Source organism: Eretmochelys imbricata, chromosome 1 (assembly GCF_965152235.1).
Source record: "Eretmochelys imbricata isolate rEreImb1 chromosome 1, rEreImb1.hap1, whole genome shotgun sequence".
In the NCBI taxonomy this organism is placed as follows: domain Eukaryota; kingdom Metazoa; phylum Chordata; order Testudines; family Cheloniidae; genus Eretmochelys; species Eretmochelys imbricata.
In genome coordinates, this window is record NC_135572.1 from 49,921,556 (window position 1) to 49,946,542 (window position 24,987).

Consider the following 24,987-nt stretch of genomic DNA (forward strand, 5'->3'; position numbering starts at 1 on the left):
AGGTATAACACGATCCAGTGGCTGGAAGTTGAAGCTAGACAATTTCAGACTGGAAATAAGTAGGGCTGTGAAGCGAGTAAAAAAATGCATCTTCATCGTGTGATTAATTGCACTGTTAAACAATAACAGAATACCATTTATTTAAATATTTCGGATGTTTTTTACATTTTCAAATTGATTTCAATTATAACAGAATACAAAGTGTATGGTGCTCACTTTATATTTTTTATTACAAACATTTGCACTGTAAAAAAAAAAAACAGTTTTTTTTTCAATACGCCCAAGGCAAGTAGTGTAGTGCAATTTCTTTATTGTGAAAGTTGAACTTAAAAATGTAGAATTAGGTACAAAATAAGTGCATTCAAAAATAAAACAATGTAAAACTTTAGAGCCTACAAGTCCACTCAGTCCTACTTCTTGTTCAGCCAATCGCTCAGACAAACAAGTTTGTTTACATTTGCAGGAGGTAATGTTGCCCTCTTCTTGTTCAGTGTCCACCTGAAAGTGAGAACAGGTGTTTGCATGGGCACTGTTTTAGCGGGCATTATAAGGTATTTACATGCCAGATGCGCTAAACATTTGTATGCCCCTTCATGCTTTGGCTACCATTCCAGAGGACATGCTTCCATGCTAATGATGCTTGTTTAAAAAAAAATGCATTAATTAAATTTGTGATTGAACTCCCTGGGGGAGAATTGTATGTCGCCTGCTCTGTTTTACCAGCATTCTGCCATATGTTTAATGTTATACCGGTCTTGGATGATGACCCAGCACATGTTGTTCATTTCAAGAACACTTTCACTGCAAATTTGACAGAATGCAAAGAAGGTACCAGTGTGAAATTTCTAAAGATAGCTACAGCACTCAACCCAAGGTTTAAGAATCTGAAGTGCCTTTCAAAATCTGAGAGGGACGGGGTGTGGAGCATGCTTTCAGAAGTCTTAAAAGAGCAACATTCTGATGTGGAAACTACAGAACGCGAACCACCAAAAAAGAAAATCAGCGTTCTGCTGGTGACATCTGACTCAGGTGATGAAAATTAACATGCGTTGGTCTGCGCTACTTTGGATTGTTATCAGACAGAACCCATCATCAGCATGGACGCATGTCCTCTGGGATGGTGGTAGAAGCATGAAGGGACATATGAATCTTTAGCACATCTGGCATGTGACGCCAGCTACAACAGTGCCATCCGAACACCTGTTCTCACTTTCAGGTGACATTATGAACAAGAAGCAGGCAGCATTATTTCCTTCAAATGTAAACAAACTTGTTTTTCTGAATGATTGGCTGAACAATAAATAGGACAGAGTGGAATTGTAGGCTCTAAAGTTTTGTATTTTGTTTTTGAGTGTAGTTATGTAACAAAAAAAAAAATCTACATTTGTAAGTTGCACTTTCACGATAGAGATTGCACTACAGTACTTGCATGAGATGAATTGAAAAATACTGTTGCTTTTGTTTATCATTTTTACAGTGCAAATATTTGTAATAAAAATAATCTAAAGTGAGCAGTGTACACTTTGTATTCTGTGTTGTAACTGAAATCAATAGATGTGAAAATGTAGAAAATCATCCAAAAATACTTAATACGTTTCAGTTGGTATTCTATTGCTTAACCATGTGATTAAAACTGCAATTAATTTTTTTGAGTTAATCGCATGAGTTAACTGCAATTAACAACCCTAGAAATAAGGCATACATTTTTAACAGTGAGATTATTAACCATTGGGACAACTTAGGAAGGGTGGTGGTGGATTCTTGATTACTGGCAAATTTAAAATCAAGACTAGTTGTCTTTCTAAAAGATACACTCTAGTTCAAACAGGAATTAATTCAGAGAAAGTCTGTGGCCTGTGTTATGCAGGAGGCCAGACTAGATGATCACAGTGGTCCCTTCTGGCCTTATAAAATAGGAATGTTTGATGCCAGTAAAGCAGCTGCCCGCATGTAGTCCAGGCATTGGGATGGAAACTGATAATATTGTCCAAGTCCTTTTGCAGTTTTCACACTGAATGTTTTCCTCACTGTGCAGGTTAGCTGTGTGCTCCATCCCCTTGCACTCCCTTCCTTTCCATGATCTAGCTAATCTCCTCCTAACATCCCATTGAAAGGATTTAAATAAATAAATACATAAGAGATAACATGACATTTGCTGGTTCACTCTGCTTGTATGTTATACATTCCCCACCCCTTTGTCTTGTCTGTTTGGATTGTGAACTCATCTGGACAGGGGTTATGACTTATTCCATGTTTGTATAGTACCTAGCACAATGTGTCCCTGTTGTCTGGTTCTTGGTTGACCCATAGGCACTGTAGATGACTGGGCCACCCCATGTGCCTCCTTGTGGCACTGGGGTTATGCCTTGTTTTTCCCAACTGGTTGCCAACAAATGTGCTTGAAGATGCATAAAAGAAAAAAAAGAAAAAGAAAAAAGAGAAATTGAAGTAAGTATTATATAAGGCTTTCATTTTAACAACATCCTTTGTTCCCTTTCCCTTTATCAGGAAAAAGCTTTTAGAAGGGAAAAACACCTCTTTTGACAACACCCCCTTTTTGACAGTTGTATCACTTTGGGGGAAAAGAGAAGTTAATTGAGGTGGGCTGGAGCTGTTTCTGTTTAAGTCTGATTCCGTTTTTTCAGAAGACAAAACAAGACAAACACAGGCAAAAGGGGGGAGAAAAGAATACCAAAGTTAGAAAATTCAGCTTCTATCTTTGTTGTGGACTTTGACTTGCAGCCTCACTGCTGGGAAAAACCCAGGCTTAGCACATGGTCTTATCACTCTGAGACCTGGCAAACTTGTACCAGCACTGGGCTGTTTAGGACATTGCTTTTGGTTGACACCCTAGTTGCTGATTAATAGCACTGTTTCAAAATAGGCAGTTATGGCTAGTTAAGCCAGACTCTTGTTAAACAGAAGGCAAAAGGGGGCGGCAGGGGGAAAGAAAAGAAATAAGTTGATGAAGGGAAAGGACACTGAGCAGGTGAGGGAAGTGAAATCTCACGGACCAACTGGTGTTTAGGGTGTAGCTCATGGAGGGATTCCTCTCTCTGGCCCACTCTGGTGAGGACGTCTCTTGGGTTTAGGACTAGAGAGTCCCTTCCATGCAACAATGTGCATCTCATCTCATTGCACATAGCAGTGTGACCATGGACCGCTGCTGGTGAGCCTGGTGCTTTCCCCAGTGGGCGGGCCTGGGCACAGTATAGCCACGCTGGAGGAGCTGCCAGCATGGGGCTCTGGCTCCCACGAGCAGTGGCCCAATATGCTGCTGCTTTGTCCACTGTGGTTCCCTGCAGCTGTACGGATATCCACATCCACAGATATAAATTTTGTATCCACTCAGGCCTCTAACAATGATGATAAAGCTTGTTGCAGAAGTTGTTGGCAGACAGCTGCTTTTTCTGTTAAGAACCCCAAAAGGGAATGTTGAGTGAAATAGTCCTCTAATTGTTCACTGAGGGTATGTCTGCACTTTAGTTAAACACCCGTGACTGACCCATATCAACTGACTTGGGCTCACAGAGCTCGGGCTATGGGGGAGGAAGAATGACAAGGTCAGTCAGAGCAACCTCCTATAAATATTTTGTTGCCTTCTCCTGATGGAGTAACAAGAACTTCTTCCTTACCTCCAGATGATTATAGATCTTTTCTAGACCTTTTAAAGAGGATTGCAGCAGCTCTGGAAATAACAGTTGAGATTTCTTCTAATTAAATTTCGTAAGATTTCAGATATTTTACATTCTTTGGCTTCTGACAGAATAGCCATGCCCATAAACAATGGATTACTGGAACCAGCTCAAACTTTATGGCTAACTCCAGTGATAATTGCAGCTACATCAAAGGAAGCTGATAGTAAATTTCAGGTTCCTGCTAAGGACTTTGAGATGTTTTATACCTAACTATCACCCAATTGTTTGGTGGTCACTGCTGCTCAAGAGCACATAAAGCAGCAACCTTTCAAAATGACTCATAAGGACCAGGAGCCTAAATGGCTTGATTTTCTGGATAGAAATAATTATTCTTTAGATACACTCCAGATGAGGATTTGTAACTGTCAAGCTCTTCTATATAGATATGTTAGTTGGCATTTTTGCATCAGTTGCCTCAGGAATCTCAACAAGAAAGGCAGAATATTAATGAAGGACTGTAGTTTCCAGAACAGCTTTATAAGCTGCTACAGATGCAGTTGACACAGCTGCTGCCCATTCACCTGCAGTGGCAATAGTCATGAGAAGAGCTTCATGGCTTCAGTTTTCCAGTTTTCCCATGTCAAATTCAGCATACAATTGAAGACTTTCCTTTTAAAGTAACAAATTTATTCAGTTCCAAGACTGATGGCTCATTACACACTTCGAAGGATTCAAGAGTTGTCTTCAAGACATGGGGAATTTATATTCCACAATCCAGAAAGAGACATTGCAGAGTCTCATTTCAAGCAACTCTTTCGACCACTGCAGTCTTCTAACCTTTTATCAGAAACAACCTGATCCATCCAGAAAGCAACAGTTACAGAAACCTCATTCTTCTGCTTCCATGAAATTTCCTTCTATTTTATCTTGTCAACAGCCTTCCACCAAACAACAAATCTGATGATTTGACCTACCTCCTTTTGGCCGGCATTTGGATTTTTTTCCAGCTGGCCTGGGAAAACATCTCTATGGCCAGACAGGTTTTAGAAATAATTTGTTTGTAATATGTCATACAGTTTCAGGATGTCCCCTGTGTCCCTTCCCTCTAGCTTCTCAGGGCCCATCTCACAAACTGCTTCTATGAGGAAAAGTTCAGTCCCTGTTAGATCTATAGAAGAAGCTTCCATTTAATTGCAAGGAAAAGGTTTCTATTCCTGTTTTTTCCTTGTATCAAATAAAGAAGGGGGAAGGAAGGCCATTCTAGACAACTCAACACTTTTTTCTAGAAATAGACATTCAGAATGGTGACTGTTGGGGCTATACTTTCCTCACTGAATCTGCTGGATTGGTTTACTGCTCTGGATGTGCAGGATACTTATTTTCACATCATCCATCCATCCTGCTCACAGAAAATTTAGTACATTTGTGATAGAAATGACCTGTGTTCTCTCTAAGGTTTGTGCCTGCGCAGCCGCGTAAGAAGCCATCAAGGACTGCGCACCTGATTAGTGCAGGCGTGCACACAAGGGCGTAGCCACATGTGGGCCTAGAGGATGTGTAGGGTGAGGTGGGGAATAGGGGATTGGTGGAGGCGGGGGGCAGTGATGGAGCTTGGAGCGTGCAGTGCTATGGCAAACCTAACCTCACTCCACTTCACAGCTTGGATGCTGCGTGGCTGAATCCGGAGGAACAAGCCTGCTCTAGTTGGGTACAGCAGGTTCTCTTGGAGAGCAGGAAGCCCTCCCCCAGAGCAACATAACTGGCAAAGTGGAAGTGTTTCTCATGTTGGGCAATGGAGTGGAGTATCTCCCTGACACAGTTGTCTCTGCAGTCTATTCTGGATTACCTGCTTCACTTAAAGCACCAGGGCCTCACCTTCTTTTCAGTTAATATATATGTCAGCCTTCCACCTTCGTGTCCGGAGTAGATTGGTATTGTCACATGACATAATGATTAGGTTCCTGAAAGGCCTTGGAAGACTCTTTCCCCACTGGTCTGGGACCCAGTCCCCCAATTGGACCTCAACCTGGTCCTTTCCAGGCTCACAGGCCTGCCCTTTGAGCCTATAGCTTCTTGTTCCCTTTCCTACTTGTCATGGAAGGTTGTGTTCCTTGTAGCTATTACCTCGGTAAGACGTGTCTCTGAAATTAAAGCCCTCACTTCGGAGACCCAGTACATGGTATTCTACAAGGACACGGTCCAACTGTGGCTCCATCTGGCCTTCCTGTCAAAGGTGTTGTCACACTCCCATGTCAACCAGGATATCTTCCTCCTGGCGTTCTGTCCAAAACCTCACACGACCAATGAGGAGAGGTAGCTGCACAATCTAAATGTTAGGCACGCCAAGCCCTTCTGCAGATCGACCCAGCTCTTTATCGCAATAGTTGACAGGATGAGGTGCCTTCCGGTGTCCTCTCAGAGGATTTCAAATTGGATCACCACCTGGATCCGTACTTGTTAGGAGTTGGCACAGGCTGTGGCTCCACCGATAGTGAAGGCTCATTCTACAAAGGCTCAGGCGTCTTTGGCTGCCTTTCTGGTGCATGTTCCTATCCAGGACATCCTCAGGCTGGGACGTGGTCTTTGGTACACTCGTTCATGACGCATTATGTCATCACCTAGCAAGCCAGAGATGACTCTGGATTTGGAAGAGCTGTGTTGCAATCGACATGTTCATGAACTCCTACCCACCTGCGATTGTACTGTTTGAGAGTCACCTACAATGGAATGGACGTGAGCAAGCACCTAAAGAAGAAAAGATGGTTACCTTTCGTAACTGTTGTTCTTCGAGATGTTGCTTATGTCCATTCCATGGCCCGCCCTCCTTCGCCACTGTTGGAGTTCCAGCAAGAAGGAACTGGTGGAAGGGGGAGGGGGAAGAAAGCTGCCAGCAGCCCTTATACTGGCGCATATGCATGCCGCTCCGGAGGGCGCCTGAGCTGGTCCCCTATGGATATTGCTGAGGGGAAAACTTCTGGCACCGGTGTATGTAGCGAGTGCACAGAACCTATAGTGGGATGGACGTGAGCAACCTATTTTGAAGAACAACAGTTACGAATGGTAACAGTCTTTTATGCTGCACTAATGGTATTTTAAAATATAAATCGTAATATAGATATGATTTTATTCTCTGGGCTCAACAATCTTTTGTCATTTATTTTACTTTGGTATATTCAAAGGCTGCTCTTCAGACCTCTGTATTTGTGCTGCGCAAGGCAGCTTGTGCACGCACACACTCAAAAGTTAAAAGCTAGCTTTTGGCTGTGTTCTGTAATTTTGTCAGTTGGTACAAACACTCATCCAGGAGGGAAGCTGTTTTTACAGGAAAACACAAACCTCTTAAATGGGGTAGAGCTAATTTCTTTCATCTTGGGAGAAATCAAAGTGGGGAAGCTCAAGGAGATTCATAGGAGGACCCACAAGTGGCACAAAATTCTTAGTGTGTATGATAGAGACATCATTGAGAGGGGCAACCATATGGTCTTTTCTGACCAAGTAGTGGAGAAGAGGTGAAAACAAATTTGTTTATACATAATTATCTTTTAAAACACTCAGCAATGTGCTAGGTGCCTCACAAAATTGTAAACATTTTTCCTGCCCCCCCCCCCCCCCCCCGAGAATACAGTTCATATTAAACATGATATGACAAGTGATGGTCATAAGCTGGCAAATAGCTGCTCAATAAGATACACATCTTGATTAGAAATAAATTCTACCCTTTTTTTTTAAGTGCTCACTTTTCAGAAATGTCAGTTCTCAGGATATATTTGTCAGAGATTTTGAAAGTAAGCTGATTCCTGAAAATCTAAAGCTCAGCAATATGTTTAAGAATGCAGATCAGGCAGTGTCAGCAAAGTTCTTGGTATCTAGTGGTTTTCCTGCATTTTTAGTATGCCTCCTAATCTTTGCACGATCTTTGGAATTATGAAATCTCTTGATGGCTTTCGCAACATATAGATAATGAAGAAATTTCTCATGGATAATATTTCACTAAAATTGTAGGTGAAATTGAGAGATGTGACATGAACAGTGCCTTCAGATGTTAGTCCTTAATGTACTATAAGGTATTGGTTCTCTTTAGTGAAATAGTGTGTGAACAAGATTGTGCAATTTTATCTTTTACTAATATTAAATTATAGAATTGCAGGGACAACTGTCTTCATTCTACAGCATTTCCACTAGTCTTGTATCACTCAATGCAAGAAAAAAGTGCTTTTATGTTGTAAAGACATGCTTCAGTTTTTCAGCACTTGCAGAAAAAGAACATGGCAAGATTTTATGCTCTTTGATGGGGACCATGTCTACCTTTCTGCATAGTGTATAGAACAATGGACTTTTTTGTGTCCTCTGGCAGCTACTTAATATTAAGATTAAATAATGTTAAACATCACAATGTTACAAAAAGTGGAGATAAGTGAGATGATTCTTAGTTAGAATGAATATGAGATGCCAAAGAATGTTAAGCACTAGCACAATACTCTGTAATATGAAAATGTGTGTCAGGAAAAACAGACTAATGAATAGCAAGGTAAAAAGAGCAAACTCTTAATAGAACAAGTAGTCCATTGCAATAATGAACAATCTGATAGAGAAGTTTTTTTTTTAACTTGATATGAAGGTATAGCTTTTCTTTTCATGTGGGGAGTTTTGTAGTTTTCTTCTTGCAAGTATTCTGTGGTGGTTGTACCAACTAACACCAAAGGATGAAAGACGGGAAAACTTGAAAATTATTCAGTAGTTATCCACCGAGTAATATCTTACATTTTGGTTCTATGGATTTGTTAAAATCAAGTGTGTTTTGTTGTAGGGAGCAGAGACACCCATACTACATCATACTTTCTCCTATTCATATCACCACCTCCCCTGAAGCCACTTAAACTTTTTGAATTCATCACATCTTGCTTTTGTCTCACATGTATTAATGGATCTAAGCTTTTCTTTAGAATGTATCTTTTGTTATTTCTCGTGCTGCATTTATAGTGCTTTTGGTGCACAGTGTGAAATAGTCATAAAATTCACTAGCTAAAGCACAAGAGAACATTTTCCAAAGATATTTAGGTACCTAAAGATGCAGATTTGTACCTACTGGGATTTTTAGAAACTCCTTGGCACCTCATTACCATTGACTGCCTCCCTTTTTTAGGCCAATAAAGGATTTTATTGGATTGACTGTTAAATACCCTTGCCATCAGTTTCAAGCTGTGGTGCATAAAGGATCACAGAATCATAGAATATCAGAGTTGGAAGGGACCTCAGGAGGTCATCTAGCCCAATCTCCTGCTCAAAGCAGGACCAATCCCCAACTAAATCATCCTATAGAGTTCTGTTTCATTTCATTATAGATGGGGAAGAAATTGGTATCATTACTCACTTCAGAGTGTTTGGAAGATTCTGCAAAATAACTTTCATAATATTAGAACCATGCATCAGATCATGGAAATTAAGAACGAAAGGCCTTATTAGTGTTAGTCTGTCCTGTTGCTAGAGCATGATTGCTCCCAACAGTACACTTGGGCTACTGCTTTGTGAAAATCTAGTTTTAAATGCTTCAAGTAATAGGGTTTCCATCACCTTTTGGAACATTATTTCCGCAGCGTGATGATCTCACTATCATTTACCCGTTCTTAACTTCCTTCTGTCACTTACAGCTATTCCTGCCTGTACCACCCTAAATAATGTCTCCTCTTACTTTTTTGTATCTTTCAAAAGTTCATAGTCAGTTAGCACAGCCATATTAGACGGTTGCTTTGCCAAACTATACATAATGAGCCGTTTTTATTTTATCTCATGAGTCATTCTTTCACATACTCTAATATTTTGTTGCTTTTTTTCTGAACTCCCTCTAATTTGTATTGATGGTTTTGGGTAAAGGTGTCCAGAGCTTGAACACAATGTTCCGTGTTTGTTTTCGCTGGACAGAAACTGTAACTTGCTCCATGATGTGAGGTTTCTACACATGCTGCCCGCAGTCTTGTATTACTACTACTATTATTTGTAATTGCTGCTGCATCATGTTGCAAACTATTATGTAATTTGCTGTCCATTATTACTGCTGTCTCTTTGGGTGTTAACGGCTTTCCTTATGTCTCACTTCCATTAAATATAAGTTTAAAAAATGCAAGTTACTACATCTTTCAAAAAATACTTGTCAAATTTTTTAATAAATTTGTTTTGGGAAAGTGGAAAATTATATGATCTGCAATTCTTGAATAAAGTTTAAAGTTTCCTCCTTGTTACTGCTTAAATGCACATTTCTAGAGAAGTGACTTGTCTCATCCTTGTGACATTGGTGAGATACCCTTTGACAACAGTAGGTTTTTTTCTAAAAAAAAATCAAGATTTTTGTTTTAATTATCCAAGTCCTTCTTTAAAAACAAGAGAATTGTGAGTTACTATGCTCTTTAATTGTTTTAGAATCTTCAAGAGCATATTAAATTGTCATATCTTGACTTGACTTCATCTGCTCATTCTGGGTTTTGTTTGCTAACTATGACTTTGTGTCTCCAGTGATTGATTTTGTTCATTGTATGTAGCATATTTTCCCTTGCTGTCTGGGTTCAAGTGCTAAACGTGGATCAGTTTTATGTCCCTATCTCTCAAGGAAAAAAAGTGAAGGTAGTTGTAGATCAGTTATTGTTTCAGGTCTTTTCCATGATCAGGTTCTGTGAAAACACCGAATAGTTGTTCAGAATGAGAATTTTTATTTGCTTTTAGCAATGACCAGTGTTCCCTCTAATTTTTCTCATGCATGTGCGGAATGAATGTTATGTGAACCAATATGGAGGTGATGTGAGACCTCCATATTGGTGCACATAACAAAATTAATGTGGCGGGGGTGGGGCCGAGGGACTCAGAGTGTAGGAGGGGGCTCAAGGTTGGGGCAGAGGTTTGGGGTGCAGGAGGGGGTGAGGGCTCCAGGGTGGTGCTGGGGATGAGGGGTTTGGGGTGCAGGCTGCCTCAGGGCTACAGTGGGGAGAGAGGACTCTCCCCAGCTCTCTCTCCCTACAGCAACACTGGGCTGGGGGTGGGGTGGGGTGGGGGGGGAAGAGGAGCGGCAGAGGTGCCTCTCTCCCTCGCAGCAGCTCTGCAGCTGAAGCCACGGGATAGGCGCTTCTCCCCTGGCCTGGGCAGGGTTGGGGCCGGGGAAGGGGCGCCTCTCCCCCATCCACGGCAGGTCCATCTGCAATCTGGCCCGCTGGTGGTGGTCCGGGGCTTCGGGCTCCCTAGGGGCAGGGGTGTTGGGTGAAGCCCTGGGCCTAGAGGGGCACTGGGGAGGGGCCAGAGAGTAGAGGAGCCAGTACTGCTAGGTCGCAGCGCAAGTGAAGGTGGAACATCAGGCTGGCGGGGCCCCTGCTGAGCATGGGCCTGGCACCAATATAAACCCAGTACTGGTGGGGCTGGGTTGGGTTGGGGCTGGGGGAGAGGCGCATCTCCCTGCCACAGCCCTGAGCTCCTGCTCAGCACTTAATAGGCTGCTGCGCGGCCGCGCATCTTAGAGGGAACTTAGGCAGTGACTCAAATCTTGAGTCAATAAATATTCAAAAAAAAAAATTTTCATAGTCTTCAGATTTTTCTTTTGTTGACTGATTTAATATTTTTACTTATCAGTGGCTTGTTTTTCTTTGCCATTACAACTAAAAATATGTTACTTTGCTCCTATCCCTCAGATTGGAACCTTCTGGTCAAGTATACTAATGTTTAGGGTTGGAAAGTTTAAGGGTAGAGTGCTGTTACAAATATAAGGATATATTTCTCCCTGTGTGCATTAAAATAGCTACGTAGAAATTAAGCAACCCTTTTTCAGGTAAGTTCCTGTTTCTGATGATGCATGGTGTTTAGGAATAATTTAGAAAACAACATTTAGAGTAAAATGAAGAATATCCGTTCATATGTAGTAATGTTACTATACTACACAAACTGCCTAGGGAAGTCATGGAATCTCCTTCTGTAGAGGTTTTCAAAAGGAGGCTGGATAGCTATGCCTTGGATGATTGAGAAACAACAAATCTTGTATCTTGGCAGGGGCTTAGACTAATGACCTTTGCTGACCCTTCTAACCCAGTGGTTCTATGATTTCTATACAGATCATACTTGAAGACAACTGTTTTTTTCTTTTAAATGGAGTATAAAAACAACTGTGTATTATCTTGTATAGGGTTTTTTCAGGTTAAAAATTGTTTTTTTCTTATTACAAATAACACTGTAGATAATCAGAACTGAGCATTTGATTTTTTTACAGTTGAAGTTTTCAGTTTCACATTTGTTTGCTTAACCTTAAGGGGTAATTTTAAAAGAAATTTTCATTGCATTAAAATAGTACTGCAGTTGTGGTGTTGCAAATACTGCAGGAGAATGTTTTAATTGGTCTGCTGCTCCTGAAATTATTGAAAAATTTACATACTAGTCAGAGATTGATAAAAGAAATCAGTGGTGGGAAAGGCAGGGGAAGCCCACCGGTGATGTGTTTTATGGGCAGTACCATGGTGAGAAACATAACCCAACTTTTAGATCACAGAAGAGGAAAGTGTGCCAAAATCCCTACCAAAGTGCTTCTTGGAATGTTTGTATTCACCAACCTCTTCTCGTGGTAGAGGGGAAGAAGGGTTTTGTTTTTTTGTTTTCTCTCCCCAATCATCCAGGCTGTGCATCTGTAGGAGAGCAAGGCTGTGATCGTTATGCTGTATACCCCTGTAGGAGAGCAAGGCTGTGATCTCTGTGCTGTATACCCCTCCCACATAGATACCTTCTACCCTTGCAGCCATCAGGCATCTGCTGTTCTGCCTCTCACCAGCTTCCGTTTTGGGGTCTCTCTCACATGACTAACTCCAGTCCCAGTATATGTTGTGGCACACAGCTTTCCCCAAGCAGCAAAAGAGCCATGAGGAACAGCAGCAGATGCAGGCAGTTTGGCTGTTGGTTTACAGATCAGGAAGGCAGGCAGCACTGATTCCATCTACTTTGGGTCATATTTGGAAGGTTATCTTCACAACCATAATGGCGATTAACTTAATTTGAAAAATATTAAATTTTAGATTCTGTGAGAACTGATTGTTTATGCTCCTGGATTTCTTTGGGAAAATGCCCCATTCACCACTCACTGTCTATTAGGTGAATTAAGTTTTCAAACTCTGTTTTACAAAACCTAAATTTTGGACCAGCTTTGATCTGACAGCATCCCTTTAACTACTGAGGGATTCAAGGGGGTTTATTATTTATTGGTATATGTTAATTTCAAGATTCTTAAATTCTATATTTAAGATTAATGTGTGGATCAAAGTTTGCTATTTGTGTTTTTCAGAATTTAAACAAGCAAGCATATGACTTGGCAAAGGCTTTACTAAAGAGGACAGCTCAAGCTATTGAACCGTACATTACTAACGTAAGTCAAGATTTGCAAGTGATTAAACACATGGGTGAAAATAACTTTAAAAGAGCTGAGTAATTTATTGGTAGTTACTAATTTTGTTGTAGGGTAGGTAGTTTTTAAGATTAATAGTTTGAGACTGTTATCTGGTGGAGAACATCTGCTGTATTAGAAATACCATATCGTATTGCCCTTAAAATCTAATACTCAGTTGTTTAGAAATTACCAAAGCCATTACCAAATTTGAGGTACTCTGTTACAATTTCCTGACAGTTGCAAAACCAAACTGCTTTTATTATTTTTATCATTTTGTATTAGGATAGCACCTAGAGGTCCCATTCATGTTAGTTGCATTGTTAGGTTCTATACATATATGTAGTGAGAGACAGTCCCTGTCACAAAGAGCTAACAATCTAAATAGACAAGACAAAGTGTGGGAGGGGAAATAGAGGCAGAGAGAGATGAAGTAACATGCCCAAGGTGGCACAGCATGTCAGTGGCAGAGCTGGGAATAGAACCGAGGCCTCCAACTTCTAGTCCGGTGTCTTGCCCATTAGATTATGCTGCATTGTTGGACAGGTCTTCTATCATACTGTGGGACTTAGGTCGTGTCTACACCAACTTGCAACTAATACCAGTAACTAGGGAGTTGATGGTCTATGGCTTCTACACTTTTTTTCTTTTAGGTTCAGTGTTCTAAAATGGAAATCAAAAGAAGTTTTTTTTGTTTTTTTTTTTGGTGTGTGTATGAATGGAATGAAAGTTATTTTTTACGGTCGTCTGGTGTCAAGGGCTTACCTCTTCAGACAAGGGGGATGGTAATTAACATAAGATAAGGGGGAAATAAAACCTACACAAACTAGCATTAATATGTAGTCAATGTCAGCAAGTATAGAAGCTTCTTGCATAATTTCTTCATTGGTCTGATCTAACCCATGATCATGATTACAATGGAACTGTTCCTTCATCTGTGACAGTCAGATGATAGCTCAGGCTCCTCTTAGAAAACTTCCTGGATCCCTCTTGATTTCAGGAAAGACTGAAGGCTGTGGTACTGCACACTGTTGCTAACAGGACTGAGCATCTCCTTTCTCAGTTGCTCATTTGTGCACCTACAACCACTGGCGTGTAGGTGTATACAAATCACACCTTCAGACCAGTCTCTCTGGTCTTTCAGTAGAATACATTCCAGGAAGCTCCTGCTAGAAGAAAAAATTGGTCCTGGATTAGGGCTGTCTATTAACTGCAGTTAACTCATGCGATTAACTCAAAAAAATTAATCACAATTAAAAACATTAATCGCAGTTTTAATCGCACTATTAAACAATAGAATAACAATGGAAATTTATTAAATATTTTGATGTTTTTCTACATTTTCATATATTTTGTATTCTGTGTTGTAATTGAAATTGAAATGCATATTACTTTTGATTACAAGTATTTGCATTGTAAAAATTATAAAAAAAAATAGTATTTTTCAGTTCACCTCATACAAGTACTGTAGCGCAATCTTTGTAATGAAAGTGCCACTTACAAATGTAGATTTTTTTTGTTGCGTTACTGCACTCAAAAACAAAGCAATGTAAAACTTCAGAACCTAAAAGTCCACTCAGTCCTACTTCTTGTTCAGCTAATCGCTAAGACGAACAAGTTTGTTTACATTTACAGGAGATAATGCGGCCCTCTTCTTATTTACAATGTCACCTGAAAGTGAGAACAGTCATATTTGCATGGCACGTTTGTATCTGGCATTGCAAGTTATTTACATGCCAGATATGGTAATCATTTGTATGATCCTTCATGCTTTGACCACCATTCTAGAGGACATGCTTCCATGCTGATGACGCTCGTTAAAAAAAAAATGTGTTAATTACATTTGTGACTGAACTCCTTGGGGGAGAATTGTATGTCGTCTGCTCTGTTTTACCTGCATTCTGCCTTATATTTCATGTTATAGCAGTCTCGGTTGATGACCCAGCACATGTTCATTTTAAGAACACTTTCACTGCAGATTTCACAAAATGCGAAGAAGGTACCAATGTGAGATTTCTAAGTTAGCTACAGCACTCGACCCAAGGTTTAAGAATCTGAAGTGCCTTCCAAAATCTGAAACGGACGAGGTGTGGAGCGTGCTTTCAGAACTCTTAGAAGAGCAGCAGTCTGATGTGGAAACTACAGAATGTGAACCACCAAAAAAGAAAATCAGTGTTTTGCTGGTGGCATCTGACTCAGATGATGAAAATGAACATGTGTCAGCCTGCCTAGTTTTCAGTTGTTGTTGAGCAGAACCCCTCATCAGTATGGACGCATGTCCTCTGGAATGGGGGTTGAAGCATGAAGGGACATGAATCTTTAGTGCATCTGGCATGTTAATATCTTGACATGCCAGCTACAGCAGTGCCATTCGAACACCTGTTCTCACTTTCAGGTGCAACTGTAAACTTGTTTTTCTGAGTGATTGGCTGAACAAGAAGTAGGATTGAGTGGACTTGCAGGCTCTAAAATTTTACATTGTTTTGTTTTTGAATGCAGTTTTTTGTACATAATTCTATATTTGTAAGTGCAACTTTCATTATAAAGAGATTGCACTTCAGTACTTGTATTAGGTGAATTGAAAAATACTATTTTTTATCATTTTTACAGTGCAACTATTTGTAATAAAAAATAAAGTGAGCACTGTATACTTCGTATTCTGTATTGTAACTGAAATCTATATATTTGAAAATGTAGAAAACATCCAAAAATATTTAAATAAATGGTATTCTGTTTAACCATGCGATAGCCCTATTTTGGGTATATTATTATTATTTTTTATCTGTATTAGGCCTAGTGCCTATGTTGTTAAAGCTTTTGGCTTGACAAGGGGTGTTACCTGCATGTTTTTCATTCTCCATTTCTAAGCTGCTGCTTAGATTCCTGGCATGATCCACAGAACTGAGAGCAGCATTCATGCAGCTCCTACCATATCTGTTTGATTTTTCCACACCTCTGTTGCTCTGCCTAAAGGATTTAAGAAAGTAGGCAATGTACTACTGTTTGTTATAGGTATGGAGAAAGTGATCTGACTGTGGGAGTAACTGTATGACTAGATTTCTTACACCACTGTCATGGGGGAAAAAAGGGGGAACAGGGAGTTAGAAGAAGGAATAGACAGGAAGGATGGAGGACAAAGAAAAACTACAGGTGGCGTGGAAGGAATAGTTGAGAGCTGAATAGAGAGGGAAGACTTCAGAGAAGAGATGGATGATGAGGGAGAGAAATAAGAGATGAGAAGGAAGAGCGATCAGGCATAAGAAAAATGTGAGTGCTTCTGTAAGTAACATATGTAACACAGACTTTGTTTATTACAGGTAAGGTTGCAGCAGGGCATACCGCAGCCACCCTAAACCTTAAGAGCATGGAAATAAACTTAGGGGAAATATTCACTATTGCTTACCACCTTCATGTAGCCTTAAATGCTCTCAATATCACACTGCATTTACTTCCAACTGTGACAGATAAAAGCAATAGGCACTCCAACTTCATCAAACATATACTTACAAGATTCTGCAACTCTGACCTCATACTCTTGTAGCAAAAAAATCTTTACATCTGATACAATATTAAATATGTTTTACGAACTTAAGATTGGAGAGGTTGCTATTAAGGGTGTGTGTAAAAATTATGCAAAGGACATCTAGTAATTCATATTGATAATAATCAAAGCAGATAATTTTGAAAGTTTTAACATCCCTGCTTAAGCAAAACTTGGGCTTCAGCTTAACTCAGTTGTTGCTGCTACTCCACCATAATTCATGGTTGCACGATTCATGTTAATTAACATGGATAAGAAGATAGGAAGGGGAGACAAGAATGGAGCTTAATTAGATTTTTGTTTTTTGGAAATGTGGCAACCCTGGTCTCCATTCTAGGCAGTTGGTATACTGTGGCTGCTTATACTTAATGTGATTATTTCACTGTTACCATGTCTCACTGATTCTCTCTCCACAACCTTCCAGTTTGCTGTTTGTAGCTACATATCTTGTCTCATGCAAAGATTGTAAGCTGTTTGTGGTAGGTATAGCATCTAGCACAAAGGGTCCATGAATCCAGACTGGGGCCTCAAGGTGCTACTGCAATAAAAATCCTTCCTCGTGGTGAAAAATCTTTGCATTCACAGCTCTCTTGTTCTCGAAATGTACCCCACAAGTGGGGAATGATTCTTAATACATTCTATAGCATTAAAGAACAATTTTCTTTGGTAGGGTAAATAAAGAAACACAATAGAGGACACACAGTTGAACCAGGAATGTACATCTTCCAGTAGAAGCTGCTTGTTTAAAAAAAAAAAAAAAAACAACAAAAAACCTCCCCAAAAAAACACACACATCCCATAAGGCCAGTTCACAGGCTTAGTGTTTCTAGTATAGCGCACAATTTTTTGATTTGTAAATATGGTGCATCCTTTCCTGATCAGTTAAGTTTTTCATTTTTCTTTTCTTTTCTCACCTTATGAAAGAAGCTCCCTTTTTTCCTAATTGGCTTGATTCATGTTACAGTAGCACACTGAACATTTGAACTCCCCCTGCTGGCTTTGCAGTTAATTGTTCAAATGCTTTACCAAGGTCTGTACATTTCCTTGCAAACTGATCATGCTGATGCACAAAAGAGTTCTATGATTTGTTTTAGAAACACAAGGGTGGAAAAATTAATTTGACACAGGGAAAAGGGCATAATTGGTTAATGTTTTTTTGAGTTCAAAGAAGTCAGGTTCATCTTTACCCATCTAAAAGGTGCACAACTTAAGCTTTGTGTTTTTCCTCTCACCTCAAATCACACCTTTCTCTCAAAGGATCCATAAAAGAATTCCCTATCAGGTTAATACAGCCTTTTGGTTTTTGGTAGGATGCTCTTCTTCCTCTTGACTATTGGGAAGGAGAGGGGCCTCCTCCATCCTGGCTTGCCTGTTGCATGGCACAATACCACTTGTTTGATGCAATACCTGTTGTCAAATTTTCAAAGGTAGGCATTGATTTTTGAGTGCCTCAAATTTTTGGTGCCCATTTCAAAGCAATTGGGCCTGAGTACCTGGAGCTCCTTTTGACTTCAGGTGAGTTGTAGGTGCTTAATACTTAGAAAAATCAGACCCAAGATTTCTCAGGTTGGGTACCTAAAGGTGGATACTTTTGAAAATTTAGATCTAGTGCATGGTACTTGCTCTGATCTGATATACATTTATCAGGTAGAGTGGGTAGTGGCTGATGCTGTGCCCAAGTCCAGGCAGAGACAGGAGTGAGCACCAATTAAATGTGCTCCACCACTGGACTTGATGGTCTTGGAGTGACATGAACAGTGTTGCACACTTTGGGCATGGGGCTCTTCGGTAGATTAAAAAAAGCAGTTTGAGAAACAGTTCCGTGGTCTAAAATGAGTTAGGAATGATAACTTTCTTTCCTTCCTCCCTACCACACAGTACGTATTCAGTACACAGTAAGTAACAGAGTGATTAAAAAGTAAAGCAATATTTAATTTGTTTTTCCATGTAATTATTTTATAGTTGAAAGTACAGATTTACCCTCATGTCCATATAAGTCAATGAGAAATGTTTGCTTTATAACTGCAGTGTACAAAAATGCTGCTTTGTGGATATAAATTCTTAGCCATACAGTCATTGTGAGTTCATAAATTTCTATTTAACAGCTTTATAAATCAAAGAGACATGGGTGAGATAGTACCTTTCATTGGACCAACTTCTGTTCATGATGAGAGAGACAGGCTTTTGAGCCACACAAAGCTGTGTGATCTGAAGAAGAGCTGTGTGTGGCTCGAAATCTCTCTCTCATCATGAACAGAAGTTGGTCCAATGAAAGATATCACCTCACCCACCTTGTCTCTCTAATATCCTGTGACTAACATGGCTACAGCTACCCTTCATACATTATGTTTTTACAGTAGTGTGGTAACTCCCTAGCTATTTCTCTATATTGGTCCCATTTAGGCAAAAGGATGGAATGCTTTTGAAATAAATTGGTGTCGCTTGTGGTTAAATAACTCTAAAATTTAGTCACACTACAAAATATCTGATATAATTGAAACTGGTAGAGGAATTATTTGTTAAAGTTGTTTCTAGACTTGCTGTGATAAACTAAACATTGCATGACACCTTTTTGTATTGTTGCTTTTCATCTCTAGTTTATGAATATAGATTGATAGGAAAAAGTACTATATCTTAAGGGTTATCTTTCCATAAACTCGTTTCCCCCCACTTTTATCATTTTAATAGAAATTTGTATCCTTACCTGAATTAGTGAAGATACTATATTGATTCAGTGGTAGGTGAAGTTAGAATTTTAGAAAAGACAGAAGATGTATACTATTTTACTTGTATTCTGTTACTGATGTAATGTTCTTTGTTTTACTTTCCAGTTCTTCAATCAGGTGCTTATGCTTGGGAAAACTTCTATCAGTGATCTGTCAGAGCATGTCTTTGACTTAATTCTGGAGTTATACAATATTGACAGTCATCTCTTGCTTTCTGTTTTACCGCAGCTTGAATTCAAACTTAAGGTAAATAACATACTATATTTGTTTTAGACAGTCTTAAAATGGATTTTTTTGCTCTGAATATGTGTTATGTAATATTTGAAAAGTTTGCCAAGTCTGATTTGGAATTAAATGTTTTTCTTACTGTCACATCTAAGTAACTCAAAACAATCAGTGCATAAGAGTAAATGTATAAGAAGACTAATCTTAAAGTTGTAGAAAAAACGTAATTATAGAAGTTATGTCACAGAGTAATTAGAAAAGACTGCATTTATAAGTGTGATTCACATGTTTCATACAAAAAGATAACTGATTTCCAGTTTTATGTCATTGGCATTGCAAGTTACTATTTATTTAAATACCTATGCAGTGATTCACAAATTTTAATAGATTGAAAATCATATGTCTCTTAATGGCATTAAAATACTGTATAGCTGTAACTAGATTGGGAAACATTTGTTATCCTTCGTAGTGGGAAAACAGCAACTTCTTTCTTGTTACTTTCTGGAAATTTAAGAATTAATATCCATTTTCATTAGTGTGGCCATCCCTGAGCATTATGCTCCCCCTCTCTGGGCTACTTTTTGCCTCGCTGTTGGTCTTCTCAAATCTATATTAGAGGGGGATGTGGGTGCTGAGCTGTTTCCCTCCCATCTCGCTTGAGTAAGCGGCACATCTTTTTTTTAGGTTGTCAAAATGATAGTCTCGTGAATGGGGGAAAAATAGGCCTTATAATTTTAAAAATAAGGTCTATGGTCAGTATTTTTTACCAGGGTCAGGTCTTCTGTATTACTCATTCTACTTCCTCATGCTTGAATTGGGAAAGTCCTGGAAGAAATGTTTAAGCTCTGAATAAAAAGGCACTCTCATTGTGGGCTTGGGGTGTAATGTTTTTTTCCTTGCCTGCCTTTGTCCTACCCATTTCTGTTCTTGTCTATCACCATTGCTTCTCTCTATTCTTCTGCATAATAAGGTCCACAGATCCTAAATAATGGGTCTTCAACCAATTCTGAGTTTAGGAAGCAGACCAGAACAGAATAGGAGTGTGTCTGTCCCTGACAAGCCCACAATTCACAGCTGTAGGCAGGCTAACCAGGTCTTCCTGTTGCAGTGTGTTAAATATGAGAGCCTGGTAATATCTGATGAGCTTATGAAGAAGCAAAGGTTAAAGCTGCTATTCATATTCTTCTCTGCTGATGGGAGTGTCTGACAGGAGCGGTCATACCCATCCTCAAAGCAACAAGCTGGCAAAAGAAGAAAGAAGCCACTCTGGACCAGAAACTCAGACTGATATGGGGAAGCGAGTGGTAATACACCTTAACTGAGAAGGAGTCCTCACAAAGTAGCATTAGCCAGAGGTACATCCCAAAGGGCAGGAAGATGATTGGACTTGCCTTATCAACCACAGGTAGTGGCTGTGTTGACCTTTTATCATTGCCTATTTCTCCCCTGCCTTCCTGCATCAGGAACTTCCATCTCCCAGGAGCCAGATCACCAAAGACCAAACTTTGTGTCCTTTAATTAAAAATAAAATAAAATCTGAAACTGAGAGTGTGAGCCTAAGGAATCTCCTCTGTCCCCAGTAAATATGGAAAGCCCTTTCTTTGTCACCTTTGATGATGTGTACAATGCAATTAGACAGATGTGGCAGGCTGTGCCAGCTGACTCTGGCTTAGAGTGGGTGGGGTGGACCAGGCTCTGAGGCCCCGTGCTGGAGGCCTTGCAGCCTTGCCACAGCCTGCCCCAGAAAAAGGCAGTGGAGAGGATCCTTCAAGCTGCTTAGGATGGTTGTGTGGGATATTGCCAATCGGAAAGGGGCTGCAGGGAGCAGCCAATCAGGGCGCACCAGGCTAGTATAAGAAGAGCTGCAGAGCCAGAGTGATATCAGTTCCTTGCTGGAGTTGGAGGAGCGTGGCTGGTGTGCCTAGCTGGCTGAGGGAGCTACAGGACCTTGGACAGAGCAGTGCTGGTAGGGACCCAGGGAAGCGAGAAGGCACTCTGGGTGGCAGCTGGGACTCAACCAAGACAAGGCCCTGAGATAAGGGTGAAGAATGTGCTGGGGCCACAGGGACATGGCCCAGGGAATCATAGCAGCAATGCAGCTCAGTTAAAGGGGCATGGTGGACAGCTGCTATCTTTAAGGCCCCTGGGCTGGGACCCAGAGTAGAGGATGCGCCTGGGTTCCCCGCATCAGCCACTGGAAAAGTGGTCTGAACTGTGCATCCCAAAGGGGAACTGAACTCTTTCTGTGGCCCAGCAGGAGTTCTGGGCCCAAAAGGCCCAGAGGGGGTGAGGACATTGTCTCCATGGAGGGAGTCCTGGAATATAGCTCAATGCCAGGGCCAAGGCCATTTTAAAGGCTGCAGGACTAATTAAGAGCCTGAGCCCAGGGAGGGCGACAGGGGAAGAAAGCCCAACTGAGATAGGGCCCCCCTTTTGGACTGTTTCCCTATTTTACATACAAATTGTGTGTAACTCTGTCTGGAAGATTGAGTCACCGAAGACCCACCACAAACTGAGAGAGTGTAGGCGCACGCATTTGGACAGGGGGCGCTTGCGATCCCATTACAAACTGTTTAATTATGGTGTAGTCATTTGGCCTCGGGCTGTATCCCGAGCTCTGTGATCCTCCCACCTCTCAGGGTCCTAGAGCCCAGGCTCCAGCTTGAGTCTGAACGTCTATACTGCAGTTCAACAGCCCCTTAGCCTGGGCCCCGGAAGTCCGAGTCTGCTGGCATGGGCCAGCTGTGGGTTTTTAATTACAGTGAAGACATACCCTAAGGCAGAGGCTGATTTGAAGAAAAAGAAATCCAAGGCCAGGAAGGCTGCTTCTGAGAAAAAGCAAAGCTATCCAAGATTCCATTAAAACTAAAGACTAGTTATCTTTTTTCCTCTGGTTTTAATTCCACATAAGAGGAGGAACTAGCCCCAGATAAATTGATTAAAATATGTGGTGTACTGCAGATCAAAGAGAAAACACCAGAGCTTCTCCCTTAGCCTGTTCTTTATATTTAGTTGGCCAATGACATAACTGAAATTTTATAGGTCATCAAATTCTAAGAAAAAGTCTTTGAGACCTAAGAAGGGAAAGAATACTTTCCCCTTCTTTTGGAAGGCCAGTGATCTTATGCTGGGCAGAACTTTAGAAGGAGAGAGGGTAAGACATCTTCAGTTAAAAATGTTTTTAAAACTCTCCTCACATGGTTAATTACCAGTCTAGATCTTTTCCCCTAACAATCTGACACAGGAAGAGAAAGGAGAAGAGGAAAATACAAAAGGATCAGACAACTCAGAAGTATTTTTCATCTGCATCTAAAACACCCATGTCCCACAGCTATCTGTAGAGAATGTTATCCAAGAGGAATGGGCATACTGGGCTAAATCTAACTTGTTGGAGAACCTTGCCAAAAAGTTTATATTATCGATCAGTGCAAAGGGCCCCATGTGTTCCGTTGCAACAACCACCAAATTCTGATGCAAATTAATTTATTTTCTCTCCATGAAGTACCCTGCATTGCCATTCCTTGCAGCCCTCAAGAACATGAACAAATATAGCTCATAGTTGAAAAACGTTATTGATGTAAAGTTCAGCAATGTAATTATTTCTGAGGATGAGGTTGTTTTGCTGTGCTCTCCAGGTGGCTTGGATCCACTCACCAGATCTTGGTCCTGCAGTATTGGCCAGGAGGCTGGGCTTAGATCAGGGGTTCTCAAACTGGGGGTCGGGACGCCTGAGGGGGTCGCGAAGTTATTACATGGGGGGGGGTCATGAGCTATCAACCTCCACCCTAAATCCTGCTTTGCCTCCAGCATTTATAATGGTGTTAAATATATAAAAAGTGCTTTTAATTTATAAGGGGGGTTGCATTCAGAGGCTTGCTATGTGAAGGGGGTCACCAGTAAAAAAAGTTAGAGCCACTGGCTTAGATCTTCCATTCACTCTCCCATGTGTCAAGGAGGAGTTTATGGGCAGTTTTGTGTCCAGTTCTGTTTTAATGCTATGTTGATCCAGCCTGATTCAGAAGATCAGGAAGGAGAAATCAATTATGCTTCTAATTGCCCCCCGCTGTTCAAGGCAACCTCAGTTCTGTTACGTAAGCAGTATGTCAGTTAGCCTTCTCATCTATTTCCGTTGCAGAAAATACCTGTTGTTGTCACGTGGACTCATTCTACATCAAGATGCAGAGGTGCTGCAAACTTTCACTGAAATAACAAGGTGTGAATTAAAACCAGATTAATTTATTTTCAGTGGAAGTTTGTCCATGGTCACTTATTTGGAATAAAAGTGGCTAAAATCAATTTAGCTAATCCACATATATTCCAAAATGTGTCCAAAGAAAGACTTGCACCCAAGTAAATAAATCAGTTCTAGGAAACACTTCATGATTTGGGGGCTAGCCTGTGTGTACGCCAGCCGTAAATGTAACTGCTTCAATTTTGAAAGGAGAGAGTTAAAAAATAGAGGCTATTAACGTGTTAGTCTTGCCAAATTACTAGTTTCAAGGAATGCGTCAACATATTCTATAACTTGGTCTCAATTCAAATTTTGGTGTAAAGGCCAGGATATTTTTTCCTATAAGCGACAAGGTCAGCACTTGTTTTAATTTCTGCAAAATGGGCTTGATAGGGATTTTAAAACCCCAAACTTAAGGTCAGATGGAGGCTATATTTCAGCATATTTGTGTCAACAGGCTTTCACCCATGTATCAGAAAATTGTGTAGTGAGCATGCCTAATTACTACTCAAAAAAATGATAGAACAAAGCCATAGGAGCTGAACGTTTTCCTGAATACTCTCACTAAGCACCAATTTATAACCTCTGTTGAAAAGTCTTTACTTCTTGTCAATGAAAATAATTTTCTTTTAGTTATCACCTTGTCAAGGAGGGTATCTGAACTAGGGGCATTATCCATTGAAGCTAAACATTGTATACTTTGCAAGTATAAGGTGGTTCTTGGAATTAATGTGGAGTTTATTCCTAAAATTGAATATCCAGTTTTACAGGTTGAAGGAAAAAGAAAAGGAGTACTTGTGGCACCTTAGAGACTAACCAATTTATTTGAGCATAAGCTTTCGTGCATCCGATGAAGTGAGCTGTAGCTCACGAAAGCTTATGCTCAAATAAATTGGTTAGTCTCTAAGGTGCCACAAGTACTCCTTTTCTTTTTGCAAATACAGATTAACACGGCTGCTACTCTGAAACAGGTTGAAGGAAGTTCTCCTTGCTAAGATCTTTTCATCTGGGGGGAAAAAAAAAAGGCATACACTCAGTTTAAGATGAAATTACATAGATCATAATCAGGCCTTCCTAAATACAACTCTTTTTGTACTTCATCATCCAGTATATAGTGGCAAGAAAGCCTTGGAATGAATCCTAAGAAGGCTAATTTGGAGTGTTGTAGATGTGTACAAAGCAGTAAGTCTCATGCTTTAATTCTTCTGGACTAATTCCTTTTTGGCCGT

At 40.4% G+C, this 24,987-nt stretch overlaps 1 protein-coding gene across 2 annotated transcripts in view; it reads left to right on the top strand.

The window, feature by feature from the left end:
* Positions 1–24,987, top strand: part of PDS5B (PDS5 cohesin associated factor B) — a 268,672-nt gene that overhangs the window by 110,420 nt on the left and 133,265 nt on the right. For both annotated transcript variants that reach the window (XM_077810153.1, XM_077810163.1), the window contains exons 7-8: positions 12,937–13,017; positions 19,408–19,548. In XM_077810153.1, coding sequence (XP_077666279.1) covers positions 12,937–13,017; positions 19,408–19,548 — 222 coding nt within the window. The remainder of the gene's footprint in view (positions 1–12,936; positions 13,018–19,407; positions 19,549–24,987) is intronic.